Raw genomic sequence first — 20,196 nt, 5'->3', positions numbered from 1 at the left:
TGGAAATAAGATGTTTTAGGGCTGTTTGTTTAGTTGGTTGGTATAAGGAGCTGCAATCCATGTTTTCTATCCAAACCTTGTCCCCATTTACTAAAGTAACTACAATTTATTGAGATATGTATCATTTTTATAACTTATTAGCTATTTATGCACAACTTCCAAAACTCTGTCAAGCCATAAATGCACTAGATACAATACTGGATGATTAAATACTGTATCTATACTTAAGTAGGATGTTTTTAAAATTTAAAGATGGCAAAAATCAATTTTAGCACCCTGAGATAAATATTTGATACAGTTTAACAGACATTACTGGCCATCTACAATATTCAAGAGTTGGTAATTGGTAATGCTTTTTTGAGAAGGAAAAGAAAAAAAATGTGCTGTGGTGTAGCTCAAAGGTGAATAACTCTTGCTCAAAGCCAAGGGCTCAATTCCCAGCACCACCAAAAAACCCACAAAAAAACTAAAACTTAAAATTGTGCCTTAGTTCCACTGGATTTCTACTTAGTTAATATATATATATATATATATATATATATATATACACACACATTTGCACACTGGCTACTTAAGCTGTAGGAGTGTTGTTCCTTTATAAATAATCACTAAAAACCATACAAAAAACCCACATATCCTTCTTAAAAGAAACTAAACTCATGACATTTAAAAAGGAATAGAATATAACCTTGCTGTCCTCCCACACACTTCTGTTTCAGTAGTTAACAATGCCTTAGACTAAGTATGTTCTATTCAAAGGGTCACATAAAATTAACATCTCAAGGATATTTATTTTAATTTACAATATAAGAACTTTAAATTAGAGAAAATTGTACTTAGTATTTATTTTAGCCAATTAAGCAACACCAAACTGCAAGTAAATTAGTGATTGATCCGTACTTTTAACATAATTGCTGAAATGTCTTCTGCTTTTCACCCTACAAATCTTTTCTGCCAATGCTGTATATGTTCTGTCCTTAGATAAACATCATATGATCTCAGCAGAATACAGAATACAATAACTTTGAGGAAACTTGTTTTTAGGAAACAAAAAATTTAAGACAGAAATATTAGACGTTTGAGGAATAAATGAAAATGTTTGAAAAAGTAACAAAAAAAGCCTTTCTCCTTCAACTTAAGGGTTCTATTTTAGAAGTTCCAAAATATATAAAATGAAAAGGATAATTAAGAGTAAGAGTGCAGCTTAGAGAAAGAGCATTTGTCTAACATGCACAAAGCCTTGCATTCCATAGCTCAGTGGCACAAGCGCCAGCTTGGCACAAGGTCCTGAGTTCAATTCCCAGTATAAAAAAAAAAAAAAAAGCCTTGCATTCCATATCCAGCATTGTGAAAACAAAAGCAAACCCCTCACCACATACAACAAAAAAAGAAAATTAACAAAAAATTTATACTTATGTTTGATGTTGTCTGGTACCAGGAATCAAACTCAAGACCTTATGCTTGCCAGGCAGGCACTGTGCTGCTGAGCTATATCTTCAATCCTATTTCTTCAATCTCAATTTTTTTAAATGTACTTAGTACAGGGTCTACAGGGTCTCACTATGTAGATTGGACTCATAGTGATTCTCTAGTTTTCAGCCTCCCAAACACTGGTATTACAGGGGCACGCGACCATACCCCGTCTCAAGCACTGTCTCGGCATGCCCCAGGGGCAGGGTTGGCACAGCATGCCAGAAATCAAACCCTGTTCCCTGCATCTGCCTAAGCAGGTGCTTTAGTTTGCTGAGCTAACTGGCCAGCCCTTCTTTGTTATTTTATTTATTTATTTATTTATTTATTTATTTGGTGGTATCAGGGATCAAACTCAGGACCTTGCACTTGCCAGGCAAGCACTCATTCTTTGCTCTTAACGTATACTCAGGACAATTGTTACTCCCAAGCAATCATATAAGGATACTCAACCTATGAGGCAGCATGATTACAAAATACACTGAATATTTAACTTTTCAAAAATTATTACAGTAAAATAAATGCACAATAGTTCCCTTTGAAATACTCCCCCTCGCTTTGAACACAATCATCTCAGTTTTGCCACTTTCTAAAGCAGTTCTGAAGTCCTCATGAATGCCTGTAGTTGCACTGTTCTGGCTACCTCAATGTCCTGAATCGATTAAAACTACTTTCCATGGTCATTTCACTTTAGATAAGAGCCAGAAGTAGCACAGTGCCAGTTCCAGTGAATAAAGTAGAGGATACACCATAATGTTTTTATTTGACAAAAACTGCCACAATCAACACAGTATCAAAAAATACAAAACTTAAAACCTCATTGCAGTGGCTAGGGCGATAGTTCAGTGGTCTAAGCATCTGCCTGGCAAGCACAAGGACCCAGGTTTGATCCCCAGTACCACACATTGTGCTGGCCCTAGAATCCCAGGGCACACTGTGCTGGCCACCAAAACAGGCATGGTGGTACACACCTGTAATCCCAGTGTTGGGAAGGCTGAGACAGGAGAATCACTATGAGTTTGAGCTGGGTAGAGAGACCCTGTACCAAATAGAGAAATAAAAGATTCTTTTTAAAAAAAAAATTTTTTTTAATTCGCTCTAGTAGCCAGGTGTGGTGGCTCATACATGTAATCCCAGCACTCAGGAGGCTGAGGCAGGAGAATCATCAAGAGTTCAAAGCCAGCCTGAACTGCAGAGTGAGAGCCTCTCAACCCCACCTTAAAATAACCTAATTTCATTATAGTAAAAGACACTGCCAATTATATTCCTCAAAATACTACCCCTGCTTTGAATATACTTATCCTATTATTCTTTTTTTTTTTTTTTTTTTTTGCGGAACGGGGGATTGAACTCAGGCCCTTGTGCTTGCCAGGGAAGCACTTATTCCACTGAGCCATCTCCCTGGCCCCTTTATCCTATTATTCTTGATAATGGAGATTTTACCTTTTTTTAAAAAATTTAGTTTTCTGAGACAGTATCCATAATTCAAACTGGCCTTGAACTCACCATGTACCTAGGTTGGCTCTGAATTGTCCTGCCTTAGCCTCCTAAATGCTGTGATCACTGGAATACATCCCCATACCTGGCTCTTTCACACTTTTAAAATTTATCCACTCGTGGCATTTCTCCATCATTGCTTATACAAAATGGTAGACAAAAGTTTATTCAAAGCCAGGCATGGTGGTACAACCTATAATCTCAGTACTTAGCACTCTTGAGGCTGAGGCCAAAAGTTACCATGATTTCAAGGCCATCCTGGGCTACATAGTAACAGTTTAAGCTTAGCTTAAACTACGTAACAAGACCCCCTCTCAAACACTTTAGGACTGGGCATCCTAGAACATGCCTGTAATCCCAGCACTTGGGAGGTTGAGGCAGGGGGATTGCTGAAAGTTTGAGCCCAACCTGGGCTACAAAGTGAGTTCAGAACTGCCTGAACTATACAGTGAAACCCTGTCTTAAAAAAAAAAAAAAAGTGTATTCAGTAAGTGGTTATTTTTAAATCCCCACATCCTTTCAGTAAGAAGTCCCAATTCTAGGTATTTATTCTAACACATCTAAAGTGATACAACAGTAGCATTTAATCTATACAATGAAATGTTATATATGCTTTTCAAAAGCTAGTTCTTTAATTACTGATACAAAAGAATTTCCAATGCCAGGAGTGTTGGTGCATGCCTGTAATCCAAGCACTCAGGAAGCTGGGACAGGACTGCTGATAGAATTCAAGATCAGTATGGACCATACAGTGAGTTCAAGGCCAGCCTGAAATGCATTGTGAGACCCTGTCTCAAAAAACCAAACGAAGAGAAGGGGGAGGGAGGAGGAGGAGAAGAGGAAGGAAGAAGAGGAAAAGAAAAGGGGAAGGAGGAGGAAGAGGAGGAAGGAAGAAGAAGAAAGGGAGGGAAGGAGGGAGAGTGAGAAAGATTCAGAACCACCACATCTCTAAGGTAAATGAAAAAAAAAAATTTAAATTAAGGAGTAAAACAGTATATATGATATTTCCATTAGTCTAAAAAAAGGGCAAAGAAAGCCAAAGGATACAGATGTATGTATGCATACATATACTTACATTACATATCTCTTGAAGTACGTACAAGAAACTGGTGATTTCGATTGCCAAAATGAAGATGGCCAAGCAGCAACAAGACATACCAGCCTTTCAGTCAACATATGAGTTAAATTTTAAAAGACACGCCCACAATGACATATAGAAGGGCTGGTGAGATAGCTCAACAGTCTAAAGTGCCTTCTTAGGCAAGTTTAGGCAAGTGTGCAGGAATGTGGTTCAATCCCCAGCATCCCGTGTTGTACCAGCTCCGCCACCAGGGTGGACTGAGCCAGCCACACACACAAAATAAAATAAAATAAAATCATATTGAAAGTATTCATGATAAAAAAAGGCTGTGCAGTCCTTAAAACTCCCCAGACAAGCTAAAACCAAGAAACCCAGCTGGGAGGAAGGAAAACTCAACAGATGTACAGAGCAAAAAGGATGCCAAAATCTTGCAGCCCCTGAATGAGAAGGATGGAGTCTGAAATCTTAATTTCTAATGGCTCCCCAGCTCCAGTGGCCCCGACTGCTGTCAGACGAGTGCTACCTTCTGGACTTAACACCATCAGTTCCTCACCCTTTTGTTTTTCATTTTTGGCTTTTTGTTTTGCTTTTAAGGACCCAATAACTAGCTTCTCTCTACATATGAATTAGAAGAAATTTCAGAATCATTTCAAAGCATCCTTTGTGAGAAAAGCAAGAAATGAACAATTAAGACAGCAGAGTAAAACAACTGGTGCTCAGGTGTGGGGGCGCCTGCCTGTAGTCCCAGCATTTGGGAGATTGAGGCAGGAAGACTGCTGTAACTTCAAGGCCAGCCTAGGCTACATAGTGAGACCCTGTCTCAAAAATAAAAATAAAAATTTTAGAAAAACCTTTTTAAAAAGAGGAAGCCCAGGGCCAGGGAGATGGCTCAGTGGAATAAGTGCTTCCTGGCAAAAGCAAGGGCCTGAGTTCAATCCCCGGTTTCACCAAAAAAAAAAAAAAAAGAGGAAGAACAGGGACAATGTACATAAAGTAATGGGTTCAAAGCCAGCCTGAACTGCATAACAAAACACTGTCTTAAATACTACTTCTAATAATAATAAAGCACATGCTTACCATGTGCAAGGAACAGGATTCTATTCTTGCCACATAAAAAAATAATAAAAATAAGACCAAACAAATGCAAAAAGAAAATAATGAATAAAAATGATATGGCACCTTCCAGAGAGATACAGATGGATCACTAGGGAGGAAATGTTTGAAATTTTCTGTAATAAAATATTTTTAAAAGAGAGAAAAAAATTAAAAATCCAAGCGGCACACAACACAGGCATCCAACCCTTAAATCACCAGGCTACTTTTAAACATAATAATTAAGAGTATAGTGATATGGGGCCGGGGAAATGGCTCAGTAGAATAAGCGCTTCCCAGGCAAGTTCAATCCCAGGTTCTGAAAAAAAAAAAAAAAAAGAGTATAGAGATATACATGTCTTGTTTGGAGACCCATTTTCATGATTTACTGGCTGAGAATTAAATGAGAATAATTAAAATTTGCAGCAAAGTAGCCCATAAATGTTCAAGAAGTTACATGGCAATTACACAGAATTATATAGCAATACTATCAAAAAATAGATAACAGACAACAAAATATAACTAGAAACTACCCCTAATTTCTCTGTACTTTCACAATAGAGTTTAGGACATCCTACTCTAAAATAAAGCACTCTGATGAGAAAATACCAGAAGCTTGCTGGTGATAGCCAGAAATTATGTTTAACTTTTTCTTCTCTTTCTACCTTAAAGCAGAACATAAAAGAATCACTTTCCAGTCAGAAGCAGACCCTAAGATTCATTTGAAGGTGCTCTCCGTATGCCTGCAGAGCATGAACAACACTGAAAAGAATCTGAACCAAAGGCATTGCTCTAAGTTCCCCTCAATTTAGACTGCCCACCCTTTCCTCAATTATACTTTTGCACCACTATCTATTCTTCATCAAACCTATGCATAAAAATACATTTAAGTTTGTAGCTCTTTGGGCCTCATTTCTGATGGCCTCAGTGTCATGTAAAATTTAAGTAAATGAGTATGCTTTCCTCTTATTAATCTGCCTTTTGTTTTGATATAACAGACTATCATGAATATAATGACTGAGGAAAAGCTATCACTTTTTATGCCCTGCATTTACTATTAATGAGGCTATGTGTCTATAATCAACTATAACAACACTTCAAGTATCAGTTTACATGTAAGTCAAGTATATTAGAATACACTATTTCTAATCTCTCATTTCTAAATTTTTGCACCTGTGTCTAACAACTAAAACTAAACTGTTTTAAAAATAAATAACATCCTTACACATATACACACACTCTCAGGGAAAAAACTGGTAGTAGGTTTAGAAACATTCAGAGAAATAATAAAAAATGGCAAGCTAAGTCAAGCATGGCAGTACATACATGTAATCCCAGCACTCTGGGAGACGGAGGCAAGAGGATTACAAATTCAAGTCCAACCTGAGAAAAACTGGAATACCCCATCTCAATATAAAAAAACGGGCTGGGGATGTATGTGAACCATGAAGGCCCTGGATACAGTCCCTAGTATCCCACCCCCATAAACTTACCCAAACACAAACTCTTAAAATTCCAATTAAAAGATCATGAGTATTAACAAATACTGTATTTACTCAGGAGGCTAAGATAGCGTTTTGAGACCAGTCTGGGATACATAAGCAAGTTCAAGGCCAAACTGCACTATATAGTGAGATCCCGTCTCAAACAAACAAAATCCCCTAAACTTTGTTTTGCTCTATTTTGAATTTGGTACAGGGTCTCACTACAAAGCTCGGACTCACAGTGATCCTCCCCTCTCAGCCTCCCCAGTGCTGGGATTATAAGCATACATCACCACACCCAGCCTGGTTTCAGTGGCTATCTCAATGAGGGCCCCACACAGCATGCGGTACCAGGGATTGAACCCAGGTCTTTGTGCATGCCAAGCAGGTACTCAGACCACTGAGCTACCTCTCCAGCCCAAACCCCTAAACTTCAAGTGAGAAAAAAAAAATGTAAAGGAACACTCAACAGTCAAGAAAAGTGGTGCTTAAATTTACAGTTACTATAAATATAAAAAACTGAAAACATCTACCTAGTTCACACAGATTCCATAATATCCTTCTCACACTCTGGTAGGCAGCCACAGGTGATTTCACCCTGCCCATGGATAGGTGGAAATATCTGGAGACATTCTGATTCTTAGATCTAGAAGGCAAATGCTACCAATATTTAGTTGGTGAAGGACAAGGTGCTACTAAATATCCCACAATACATAGGACAGCTCTCATAACATAAGTCATTCAGCCCAAAACGTCAGTATTACACAGAGTTAAGAAACCCTGTAATAGATGATGTGACCATCAATCAGTGACACTCCTGTAATTTAGAACTGGCCTAAATTAACATTTATTACATGTCCTCTTCATCAGTAAAAAGGATTAAAAAAAAAAACCCAGCTAGTTTAACATCTACTCAATCTCTAAAGAAGAATAAAGAGAACAAACAGAAGCTAAAGTAAAAAATAAATAAATACAGGCAGAGTTTCTAGCAGCCTTCCACTTCCTGTTTCTGGACAGGCCTAGCTGCATTCTTGTCCTTGAGCTCCCTCACTCTTTCCATGTAGCTGTCTATGCATCATATAAGCTGGACCTATTTCTACTGCTTATGACCAAGAGGCAGACCAACACTTATCACCCACAGAAAAACCACATAAGTAGAAGAACAAACTACTATACTGCAAATGATAACAGAATTCAGTAAATCAAATATAAAAAGATATGACCACATACTTGAAAAGGAAACACCTTGTTGGACTATTTGCTCTTCTGAAGCAACTTTCACAACTATAGCCCATGACCAAAATGGCTTTTCTTTCTGAAGACAGTAAATAATTTCAAGAAACAGAGACCTGAAACAATTAGGCATACACACACACACACACACACACATACACTATTCAAGTGTTAGAATTTTTCCAAATACCTGAGTTAATTATAGAAGAAAATAACTAAAATATAAAGATAGGATTTTAGGCTTTCATTTAAAGACTTAAAAGTGCAGTGAGGGGCTGGTGAGATGGCTCAGTGGTCTAAAGCACCTACTTAGAACAAGCTTAGCAAAGCACAGGGACCATGGTTCAATCCCCCAGCACCACATGCCAGCCAGCCCCGCCCCCTGGTGGACTGAGCTGGCCACACACACTAAAAAATAAATTAATTAATTAAAAAAAAAAAAAAAGTGCAGTGAAAGGGCCGGCCAAATAGTTTAGTGGATTGAAGCGTCTAGACGAGGCAGGGATTCAACGGAATCGATCCCTGGCGTGCCATACCAGCCCTTAGGCATGCTGAGAGCAAATGAGACTGGGCGTAGTGGTGCACACCTGTAATCTCAGCTCTTGGGAGGCTGAATATAGCGGATCACTACAAGTCCAAACTACATAGTGAGACCCTGTAGACCCTGTATATCCTGTCCTAAAAAAAAGTTCAGTGAAGTTAAAAGTAAGGTAATCAAAGGAAAACTACACTTGGAAAAAAGGGCAAACTTAAAATGATTTTTTACCAATCAATAACTACAAAGAAAACTCAGGTTGATTCAAAGCACCTTCATTAGCCTATACACTACACCTTGCCAGGCATAACATTTCTGTGAGAATAGTGAAAAAATAATGCTGTCCCTACTTTGCTGAATGTATCCATTCACTTCAGTTCTCATTGCTGGACACAGTGGCACATACCCGTAATCACAGTACTTACAAGAGGCTGAGACAAGAGGATCTCAAGGGCAAACCCAGCCTGGGCAACTTGGCAACACCTCTTCTCAAAATAATAAATAAAAACTGGGCTGGGATGCAGCTCAGTACAAAGGATCTGGGATCGATCCCCAGTATTAGTCAGTCAATCAAACAACCAACACTCACTGTCTATAGTATTTCCATACTTTCAAAGAAACAGGGACCATAGTGTGAACACCACCAAGTTCTTTCTCTCACAGATATTACCATCTAAAACAGTACTGTCCAAGCCAGGTATGGTGGCCCACACCTGTAGTTTCAGCACTCAGGAGGCTGAGGCAGGAGGATCACTGCAAGTTCAAGACCAGCTTGGGCTATAAAGTGAGTTCAAGGCCAGCATGAACTGCATAGCAAAACCCTGTTTCAAAAAGACCAAAAAAAAAGTTTTTAAAATAGATAAATAAAACAGCACTGTCCAATAGAACTATAATACACATCACACATGTAATTTTACATTTTTCTAGTAGCTACAATACAAATTTCATTCATAAAATTAATTTTAATAATAAATTTTATCTGGGAGCTGGGGCAGTAGCTCAGTGGTAATGCATATGCTTAGCATGCACGGGGTCATAGCACCCAAAAATATACCTTTGTATATAGATATATACTTGATTTTGATATATCCAAAATGTAATTTTAGCATACTATCCATATAAAATTAATGTGGTACTTTATTCACTCTAAGTTTCTCAAATATTGTGCATGTTGTATTTTCTTTTAGACAGGGTCTCACTCTGTTACACAGGCCAGTCTCCAACTTTAGATCCTCCACCCTCAGCCTCGCAAGACAACAGCTGGATGACAGGCATGCACCATTACATCTGGCTTCAGGATATACTTAACACTCAGTACTTACCTTAGGACAAAGAGTACTTCAAGTGCTGCCTAGTCATAGTGACTAACACCTGTCCTACTGGACAATATCACTCTACAATGGAGGTACTGTTTTATCTTTCCATTTTAAATCTGACTTCTCTGATGTTCTGTCACATGTACATGTATTATTCTGATAAAAAAAAAAAAATAATTACAAAGAGTTTTCCAAGGGGCCGGGGAGATGACTCAGTGGAATAAGCGCTTCCCTAGCAAGTGCAAGGGCCTGAGTTTCAATCCCCGGTTCTGCAAAGAAAAAAAAAAAAAAAGAGTTTTCCAGTCAAAGCAAATAGAAATTCCAAGTGCCTATTTTATGCAAAACTAGAATAATCGGTCATTAATTTGAAAAACTCTACATAAATTCTGATAATTTTATGATAAAAAAGTATCTCTAGATGTATTTCAACACAGGTATATAATATCAGTACACAGTATACTTAAAAAGAAAAGAGGAAGAAAGTTGCTGGAAGTGAGGGCAGATACCTGTAATACCAATACTCAGGAAGGTGAGGCAGAATGATCTTTGTGAGATCATCAAGGTGTTCCTGGGCTACACAGCAAGTTTCTCAAAAAGGCAAAATAAAATAAAACAAAACACTTACAGAAGATATTTAGGGTATAGGATTTCTGTAAATCTTTCAAATACAAAACATTAATAACTATGGGATGGCCAGACAACTCAACGGACTAAAGTGCCTGCTGAAGCAGAATGCAGGGACCAGGGTTCAATCCCTAGCACCACAAGCATGCCAGTCCCACACCCGGGGTGCACTGAGATATGACTGAGACTGGGTGTGGTGGCACACATCTGTAATCCCAGCTCATGGGAGGCTGAAAACAGCAAGGATCACTATGAGTCTAATCTGTGTAGAGAGACCCTGCAGACCCTGTACTAAATACATTAAAAAAATTTAAAAATAGAATATTATATACTGTGACATACATATATTAGATAATTATGTATAGAATAAATGTAAAATGGAGAATGACAAGCAACATCAGAGTAGTCTTAACTTTATGGTAGGAAAAAATAGTTGGAATGAGGGACAGATTATTCATTTGTTTCTATAATGTTTATCTTTTTTAAAAAGACAAAATATTAACATTTATTAAATCTGAGTGGTAGATCTCTGGGCATTCTTCCATGTTACACACTATGCTTTTCTGTGTGCTTGAAATTCTTTTAAAAATACACTTCCTTCACGTACTAAAAACAGACTTCAGAGTTTACTGATATCAGAAAATTAACATCTGTTAAATAAGAAAAATTACGTTTGCAAAAAAGGGTTTTTTGAGACTTTTCTAAAGCTCAGTATGTTTCACAATTTTAATTATTCCACAATATTATTATTTCACAATATTAATTAATTAGTTAATGGGCCACCAGCAGAGTTATAAAAAATGTATTGATTACGAAGCTAAACTCAAGCCCAAATGCAACTGGGTAGAATCTAGAACTCTTTCACAGTACCCACAGAATATATTACATCTCTTTCAACTAAAAATTTACATTTGTGGAACCTATGCTCAGAGTTCTAAAAATGATCTCAACTTTTTTTTTTTTTTTTTTTTTTTTATTCTGGGGATTGAACTCATGACTTTGCGCTTGCCAGGCAAGCACCTATTCTACTAAGCTATCTCCCTGGCCCAATATCAACTATTACTGTAGCATTTTAACTATAATTGTCATCAAGTTCACCAAAATTAGAAATCTATTTAACAAACTCAACATTCCCCACTTGTGCAAAAAGATCTGTACAACATTCCCCAATATTTGTGCAAAAAAAAAGTAATCAATAAATGCACACATTCTTTATTTTATTATTTTGTTTGTTTGTTTGTTTGTTGGGACCAGGGATTGAACTCAGGACCTTGTACTTGCCAGGCAGGCACTTATTCTGCTGAGCTGTATCACTAACCCTTAATAAATGCATGTTTTATTCTAGATTCTACTGCAAATCGACATTTCTTTATCCTGAATAACAACAAATCACAATTTCTCTCATTACCCTATAAAAACATACTGCATTTCTCTATTTGTTATACATGTCTGCTTACATATACACTTTTTTTTTTCTGTGTTTAGGAAAGGGTCTACAGGGCCTATAGGGTCTCACTATGTAGATCAGACTCAGTGATTCTCCTGTTTTCAGCCTCCCAAGTGCTGGTGCGTACCACCACGTCCAGTCTCAATTGCCATCTCAGCACACCCCGGGGGCGGGGCCAGCAAAGCATGCTGGGGATCGAACTCCGCTGTGCTCTGCCTAAGCAGGTGCTTTAGTCCACTGAGCTATCAGGCCAGCCCACATACACACTTCAGATATATGTATTACATATACTTCAGATATTTTATAGAAAGAAAGTAGACAAAATGTTACTAAAAAAAATAGCTGAAATTTATTCATCAAGAAAGACAATCTAGCCCTGCAACCCAGTCCCACCTCCAGCATGCCTCTTCCCAACCAAATGTTAATGTTATATACCACAAAAGTGTGGCTAAGATAGCAATAAAAATTTAAACACTCAGAATAATCCTTTAAAATAAAAGCAACTATCAGTATGTTTCAACAAAATTAATATGTTAGCAGAGAGTATAGCACAGAACTAAGTAAAAAATTACTAGCTACAATATAACAGTAAAGCAATGAGATCCAAGATCAATGTACAAAAATCACTCATCTTTCATATATTAGCAAGAAGCAATTTGAAATGTGATGCATAAAGACTATGTTTACAATAACAAAAATTACAAAACATCCACCAACACACTTAAAAATGTGCAAAAACACTATGAATAATGTAAAAAAATATTTTACTGAAGTATAAAAAAATCTGCCTGGAGTGACAGAGATATTGTGTTCTTGCATCCCCAAATTAGCTTATAATTCAGTGCACTATTAAAATCCCATCAAAGTGACTGGATATGGTGGTGCACACCACCCAGCTCTTGGGAAGTGAGCTCAAAGCCAGCCTCACCTACATATTGAGTTCAAAGCCAGCCTAAGCTTCATAGGAGACTTTGTCTCAAAAAACAAGTAAAATTCCATCAAAATATCTAAAGTTAACCACCCAATCCTAAAGATATTAAGATATAGCATACAAACAAACTGAACTTATTTATTTAATTCCACGCTCAAATATATAAATTTAAAATACATTCAAATTAAAAATATAAGGTATATGCCCATGATCCCAGAACTCAAGAGGCTGAGGCAGGACTCCCAGCTCAAGGACAGCCCGGAATACTAAACTACATAGTGGGATCCTGTCTCAAGGAAGAAAGGAAGGAAGGAAGATAAGGAAAAAATACCAGGCCTAGAGTGCTGCTCAATGGTCCAGTGTCTGCCTAGCAGACACTAAACCCCGGAACAACTCCAGCACTGTAAAAGACAAAACAAAACAAAACAACCAAAAACTTAATGCCAGCACTCAAGGCTGAGATGGGAAAACTGTTATGAGTTCAAGGCCAGCCCAGCCCAGCATGGGCTGCATCCTAAAATTCAAGGCCAGCTTGAACTATACAGTGAGATCCTGTCTTGAAAAATCAAAAATCAGAGAGTAGGCCCCTCAGGACCTCAGTGAACCTTGAGATCCCTGGAGCTTGCTGCCAGGATGTGTGGGGTGCCTTCCATCATGCAGCTGGCCAAGGCCGAGACAGGAGCTCACAGGTGCAGTGAGGGCCCAGCTTGAAGAGAAGGAAAACTAGAAGTACTCAGTTTTCAAGGCCATGTCTTTCAAGTGCCAGCTGGTAGCAGGGACCAACTACTTCATCAAGGTGGATACTGGGGACTGGAACTTCCTGCATTTGCGGGTGTTCAAGAGTCTCCCACATGAGAACAAGCCCCTGGTGTTGGCTGCCTACCAGACCAACAGGTCCAGGCATGACAGGCTGTCCTACTTCTAGACCCTTGTCCTGCGTAGCTCCATGCAAATGCCCCTCTTCATCACCTGCAAGCTGGGTCACTCAGCCATTAGAAGTAGCTTCTTACACTGTGGCTCCAAAATGTCTTTGTGTAGTTTTCCCCTCCCAGTGAATGATATTGTTTCCAAGAGGCCTCTACATGATCTATCTTTAAATATCTGTTCTTAAAGTAAAAAAGGAAAAGAAAAAGAAAAACCAAAAATCAAAACAAAACAAAAACAATCTTAAAATGAGAGGACACAGGAGGCTAGACAGGAAGATGAAGGGAAAGTAAAACTGATTAAGATGCAATAAATACATGTACCAGTTCTCCAAGACAAATGTAATTACTGTGTATCATGAATATCTACTAACAAAAAAACTGAACAATAATCTTATAAGCAAAATTCATCAACAAGGAAGTGATGATGTGCTCGCTTCAGCAGCACATATACTAAAAACAAGGAAGTGAAGAGAGGGTACACATCTATAATCCCAGCACTCAGGAGGCTAAGGCAGGAGAACTGCTTCATGTTCAAGCCACCATGGGCTACATATACATAGGGAGTTCATGACCAGCCTGAACTATGCGGTAAGACCCTATCTCAAAACAAACAGACCAAAAAAAGGGGGTATGGGGAAATGGTTATATAGGTAGAGGATGAAACACTCTAAAGCTTTCAAAAAAGAATGAGAAATTTATACACACTGGCATAGAAAGTTTTTACATTTTATTTTTTTGGTTTTCTGAGACAGGGTCTTGCCATGTAGTCCAGACTGTCCTTAAACTCATGGCCATCCTCTTGCCTCAGCCTTCAAGTACTGGAATTACAGCTATGTGTCACCATACCCAGCTCTGTTTATTTTATTTGTAAAAATCTGGGAGTGGGGAGAAAATCCACATAGTAGGAATATGTATGACATGGTGGAAAAATATTAATATACATACCCAATATTTGTAAACACACAGAATGTTCTGCAAAACACTCAAACTATAAAGAATAGTTTTCTTTAGAAACAAATATGGGGCTGGGAAGATGGACCAGTAGAATAACAGCTTACCTGGCAAGCACAAGGGCCTGAGTTCAACCCCCAGTCCCACCAAAAAACAAACAAACAAAAAACCAAGTAAAGTATGTATTGAGGCTAGATATGTCAAAAGGACATTCACAACTACACTATAGGTAGTTGTTCATTTAGCTGTTAATCTTTAATCTTTTTTTTTTTTTTTTTTTTTGCGGAACCAGGGATTGAACTCAGGCCCTTGTGCTTGCCAGGGAAGCACTTATTCTACTGAGCCATCTCCCTGGCCCCAGCTGTTAATCTTTTTCCATCTTTGTATCTTACTACATAATTAAAAATGCAAATTTCGGGCTGACCAGATAGCTCGGCAGTTAAAGCACATACTCAGGCAGACACAGGGATGGTCCCTGGTAGATGTGCTGGCCCTCCAGGCATGCTAAAATGGGAGTGAGACTGGGCATGATGGTGCGCACCTGTAATCCCAGTGCTTGGGAGGTTGAAAACAGGAGGATCATTACAAGTCAGATCTGTGTAGCTGAGACCCTATAGACCCTGTACTAAATACATTTTAAAAAATGCAAATTCAAAAGCCTTCATGAATCAACCTTCCTTTTCTATAAGGAATAGTTTATATCAACTGTGCTTGTTAGTACTGTTAGTTTTAAGAAAATATTTCCCAGTGAATACCTACAACCTTAGAACTATAAAGTGCCAAGTGGCCCTAATTCAGTATTGTCATTTTAATATATTGGGATTAATAAGCAGGAGAACATTGGAAAAGCTGTATTATAGTATACATGTACACATACACACATGATGTACACACACACACACACACACACACACACACACACACACATATACAACATTTTCTCTGACCTTTACCACATCAAGTGAAAGGTTTCTAAACCTTTCCTCTCTCTGGGCAGCAAAACAGGGAATACAAACGGCCTGGGCCTACCAAGCTTTGTGTTCCGCTGCATCAGATGCCAATACTGGCAGAGTTTACTATGGATGAGCTGGCACCACCACCGCTGCAAACTCAGCACATTTAAAGCACAGAAAATTAGCCCAATGTAGTTCTTTTGTTTTGTTTTGTTTTTGAGACAGGGTCTCAATACACAGAGTTTAGGCTGGCCTCGAATTTGTAGCTTCCTCTTGCTTCAGCCTCCTGAACATGGGAATTACAGATGTGCAAAACACCTACCCTACACTTTCATTTTTAAGGACAAAATGTTAATAGTATTCCCTTTACTATTTAGTCAAAGCCACCCACAATTCTGAAAAGCTCACTGATCTCAGGAGACAAAGTAAAAACCTTGCTATATAGACAATATATATAGAAGTACATGCTCCAAAGGTAACAAGGCACCATCACAGCAAGACTACTGGATCACAAATAGATATCCCAATTTCTGTGGTCTCTAAACTTTTTCAATTTGGGTAAATACAGTTTATGAGGTATAAATAAATAATATAGTGTTTTAAAACATGCTAGGCACACAGCATTTTTATTTTTTATTTATTTTTTTTTAAATTTATTTATTTATTTGTGTGTGTGTGTGTGTGTGTGGCCAGTTCAGCCCACCTGGGGGCGGGGCTGGCTGGCATGTGGTGCTGGGGGATTGAACAGCGGTCCTTGTGCTTTGCTAAGCTTGTTCTAAGTAGGTGCTTTAGACCACTGAGCCATCTCACCAGCCCACACACAGCATTTTTAAAATGAAAATTATTTTACCACCCAATTCTTGTAGGAACTGAAACCCACCTTACTCTAGCATAACTTTCTTAGCAGAACCCTATGTTCCTTACCATCCCTTTTCTTTGATAACTCTAGATTCTTCCAAAAATGCATCTCCTTACAAGCCTTCAACATATAAACTTTGAAAGATAAAATACTAAAAAGATAGTCTTAAAGGCAGTGGTCACTTACATGCAGATGCTAAACTTGGAACACACAGACATTTGCACTGGTTTTAAATGGAAGTGAAAAACTACATTATTTCCTGACAATCCCTGAATCACCTTTGATTCATTAGTCTTCATCTCACAACAGTGGCCTACCAAGTACCGTGTGGCCCCTAGCCAGTAGCAGAAGCAAGCCCTGGAAATGTGTCAAAAATGCAAATTCTCAAGCCCCTCACCAGACTCAAGTCAGAAACTCACAAGGTGGGACCCAGCAATCTGCTTTAACAAGGTCTCTGTGCAAAAGCTCTAAAACAATGTTCTATGACTTGGTCAAAGGTCTACAGTGAGACTCTGAAGTTACTTATTCCAGTCAGGGAGAAGCTGAACCAAATCTTGACTCTTCTAATTTCTGCTCTAGGATTTTCTCCCTCAGAAGGTAAGGCTACTTCACTCCTAAGAGACATTCTTTCACCCACCATCAATAAGCTCCACAGATCTAAATCCTTCAAAATCTTCCTATTCTTCATGACTTTTTCCTCTCTGAAAATCTTATATCTGAATAAGATACTAGAGGAAGAAGGTCATTTTTGTCCAGTGGGCCAAGTACAATACATAGTAACAGTAATAATTCCCACAAGTCAAAGCTACTTGGATGACCTCTTCCCTAAAAGCCACTAATCCATTCTTTCCTCCTATATTTTAGAGCATAATTCCAATAGACTACACAGACCAGGTGTGGTGGTACACCTGCAATCCAAGCACTCAGGAGGCTGAGGCTGAAGGATCATCAAGAGTCTGAGGTCAGCCCGGGCTAGTAGATACACCGTCTCAAAAAAAAAAAAAAAAAGACTAACACTTAATGCTCATTACACACCTTTGAGAGCCCAGAGTACATCTTTAACAGTAGGCACATAAAGTCTGAATGCCCCCAAATCTTCTATATTTCTTCCATTAAGAAGTAACTCAGTTTATTCACAAGTCCAAATGCAGAACGGTCCAACTCAACCTACTAGCCACAGATCTTTGGTCTCAACTCTTTGCATGCTACCATCTACCATTACTTCCACTTCTAATAAATAGTTCACACTTTTTCTTCTTTGTCTTTCCTAAATTGTGTAGAACACGCTGAGCCTGGTTTGGTAGTGTGGGTCTATAAACCCAGTTACTTGGGAGGTGAGGCAGAGGCAGAATAACTGCAACTGTGAGGCGAGCCTGGGCAAATTAGTGAGACTGTCTCAAAAAGGGCTCAAGATAGAGCTCAGTGGCAGAGTACTCCTAGGTTAGATATTCATCCTGCCTTCTTTCTTTATTAGTTCTACATGCATCTTCAATAGAATTGTAGTTTGCTACCTTTAATTCAATTTCAATTATCCACATTTAGAAGCCACATCCATATCTCCAGTCCTTCTTGGGCCTCAGGATATTGAAATCTCATGGTCATTTTTTTGTTTTCTTCATTTTCTACTCTTCCATCCTCTACAAAGGTGATCTCAAAAGTGGCATAAGAACACTGCAGCAGGGCCTGACACATAGCTCAGCGGATTAAATCGCTTGCTAAGGCAGATGCAGGGGCCGGGGTTTGACTCCCCATGTGCCGCGCTGGCCCCAACCCCAGGGCAAGCTGAGATGGTGATTGAGATTGGGCGCGTGCCTGTAATCCCAGCTCTTTGGGAAGCTGAACACAGGAGAATCACCGAGTCCGATCTACATAGTGAGACCCTGTAGACCTTACAAAAAAAAAAAAAAAAAAAAAAAAAAACCTGCCACAGAAGAGCAAAAGAATCTACTGGGTTGCCCAGTGCCTCCATGCACTCTGCCCCTGCTTTACATTGACAGTTCACCTTGGGTGGTGGCTAGTAACTGAGAACTGAACTCAGGGCCTTCATGCTGAGCTACATTCTCAGCCTATTTATTTATTTATTTATTTATTCATTCATTCATTCATTATTGCATTGGGGGATTGAATCCTGGGCCTTCAAACTGAGCTGTATCCCTAGCCTGTTTGTATTTATTCTCGTACTAGGGATTGAACCCAGGACCTTCACACTGAGCTATATCCCTAGCCCTTTGCTAAATTGACCTAGCTGGTCTCAAACTTGCAATCCTACTGCCTCAGCCTCCTAGAGTGCTGGGATTACAGATACATTCTATCCTGGCCAGCTACTTTTATTCTATTTCTGTGTATATTCTATCTCTGTGTTTATAAGTTACATATTAGTACTGCAGCAACATACACATATAAATAAGGAACTAAGTTGTTACAGTATATGCTCATTTTTTAAAACTAATAAGCATGTATGACATAAGAGTTTGAAGAGAACTCTTCTAGAAACACAAATAAGACTAAACTGACCCAAGACTATATAAAAGGGCCGGGAAGATAGCTCAGTAGAATAAGCGCTTGCCTGGCAAGCGCAAGGGCCTGAGTTCAATCCCTGGTTCTAAAAAAAAAAAAAAAAAAAAAAAAAAAGACTATATGGAGGATATATACATGTAAGTATTTGCATACAGACATACACAAACACCACACAAAAAAATCTTGGTCCTATATACCCAGAAGCCCTAATCATGACTACCAACCCATTTGCCAGTCATCTAAGAATCTTGTGTCCTATTCAAAGGTATGGAACGCGATGGTTTGGAAAGTCATTTATAATTTTAAAAAACAAAAGTATCAAATGTGATGACATATTGCCCTTATCTTTCCTACAGAACGGTATGCCAGGGCACTGTTCACAATTCGCTGTTCTGCCACTCAATGCCTGACATACACACATACTTTATGTCAGTCTCCGAAGATTCCGTTTCTATTTGCCAATCCCTTGGGGCACAACTCCTGTTCCCCTCACCAACAACTGGTTTATCTTTCCACCTCCCAGACTGAGTTCATACCTCCCTTCGTCCTGCCCTACCCTGGGGATACCATCCACCATTCTCCTCCAGCTGCACAGTCGCGTCCCAAGGGAGAGGACAGTCCAGCCACGGTCCCTAAGCCCACTGCTCTCTCCTCCACCGCTCCCAGGAGCTGCCAGCTAGGCTGGACGCGGGAGGGGGGAGGGGTGTGACTTGCCTCCCGCGACTGGCCCAGATGGCAGCAGATTCCGCCCACGCTCTCAGGCACCCCTCCACCTCGCGACCCTTAAGGGCTGCCTGTCTGCCTCCCACCCCTCCCTGACCGCACCCCCGGCCTCCCCCCAAGTGATCACGCCGGCTCGCGGACACACTCACCATGCTGGGTAAAGATATTGAAGCCGGTCTCAGTGGTGCGCCCCGCCGGATCCCGCCTGCGACCGGAGGGCCTGGCTGCATTGCTGCCCCGGATCCCGCGCGGCTGAGGCTGCTGAAACCCCGGAGCCTCCCCGACGCGGCCCACCTGCTGCCCCATCCCTGCGCTCGCGTACTCCCGCGCCCCCACCGACCCCCGGTCACATTCCTCCTCCGCTCCGGCCTCAGGCTCCTGGCGCGGCCCAGGTCTGTCCTTCCCTGCTCTGACCCGGGGCCCGCCACGGGCGGCTCGGCACCAGGATCCTCACACTGCCGCCGCGCTAGCTCTAGGCGCCTCACAGAGTCTCCTTTGCCCTCCCCCTCCGGCGACTCCGCGCCCCCAACGCCGCCTCTGCCGCCGCCATCTTTAAA

The 20,196-nt window shown here is 39.8% G+C and overlaps 1 protein-coding gene across 2 annotated transcripts in view; it reads right to left on the bottom strand.

Annotated features, from left to right (window-relative positions):
• The window catches only part of Abl2 (ABL proto-oncogene 2, non-receptor tyrosine kinase), a 114,918-nt gene extending 94,722 nt beyond the window's left edge, over positions 1–20,196 (bottom strand). For both annotated transcript variants that reach the window (XM_004643445.2, XM_004643442.2), the window contains exon 1: positions 19,789–20,196. In XM_004643445.2, the coding sequence (XP_004643502.1) occupies positions 19,789–19,945 (157 nt within the window). In that variant the 5' untranslated portion in view covers positions 19,946–20,196. The remainder of the gene's footprint in view (positions 1–19,788) is intronic.

Source organism: Octodon degus, unplaced genomic scaffold (genome assembly GCF_000260255.1).
Source record: "Octodon degus isolate 3935 unplaced genomic scaffold, OctDeg1.0 scaffold00176, whole genome shotgun sequence".
NCBI classification, from domain to species: Eukaryota; Metazoa; Chordata; class Mammalia; order Rodentia; family Octodontidae; genus Octodon; species Octodon degus.
This window is presented reverse-complemented; position numbering and strand designations above follow the sequence as displayed.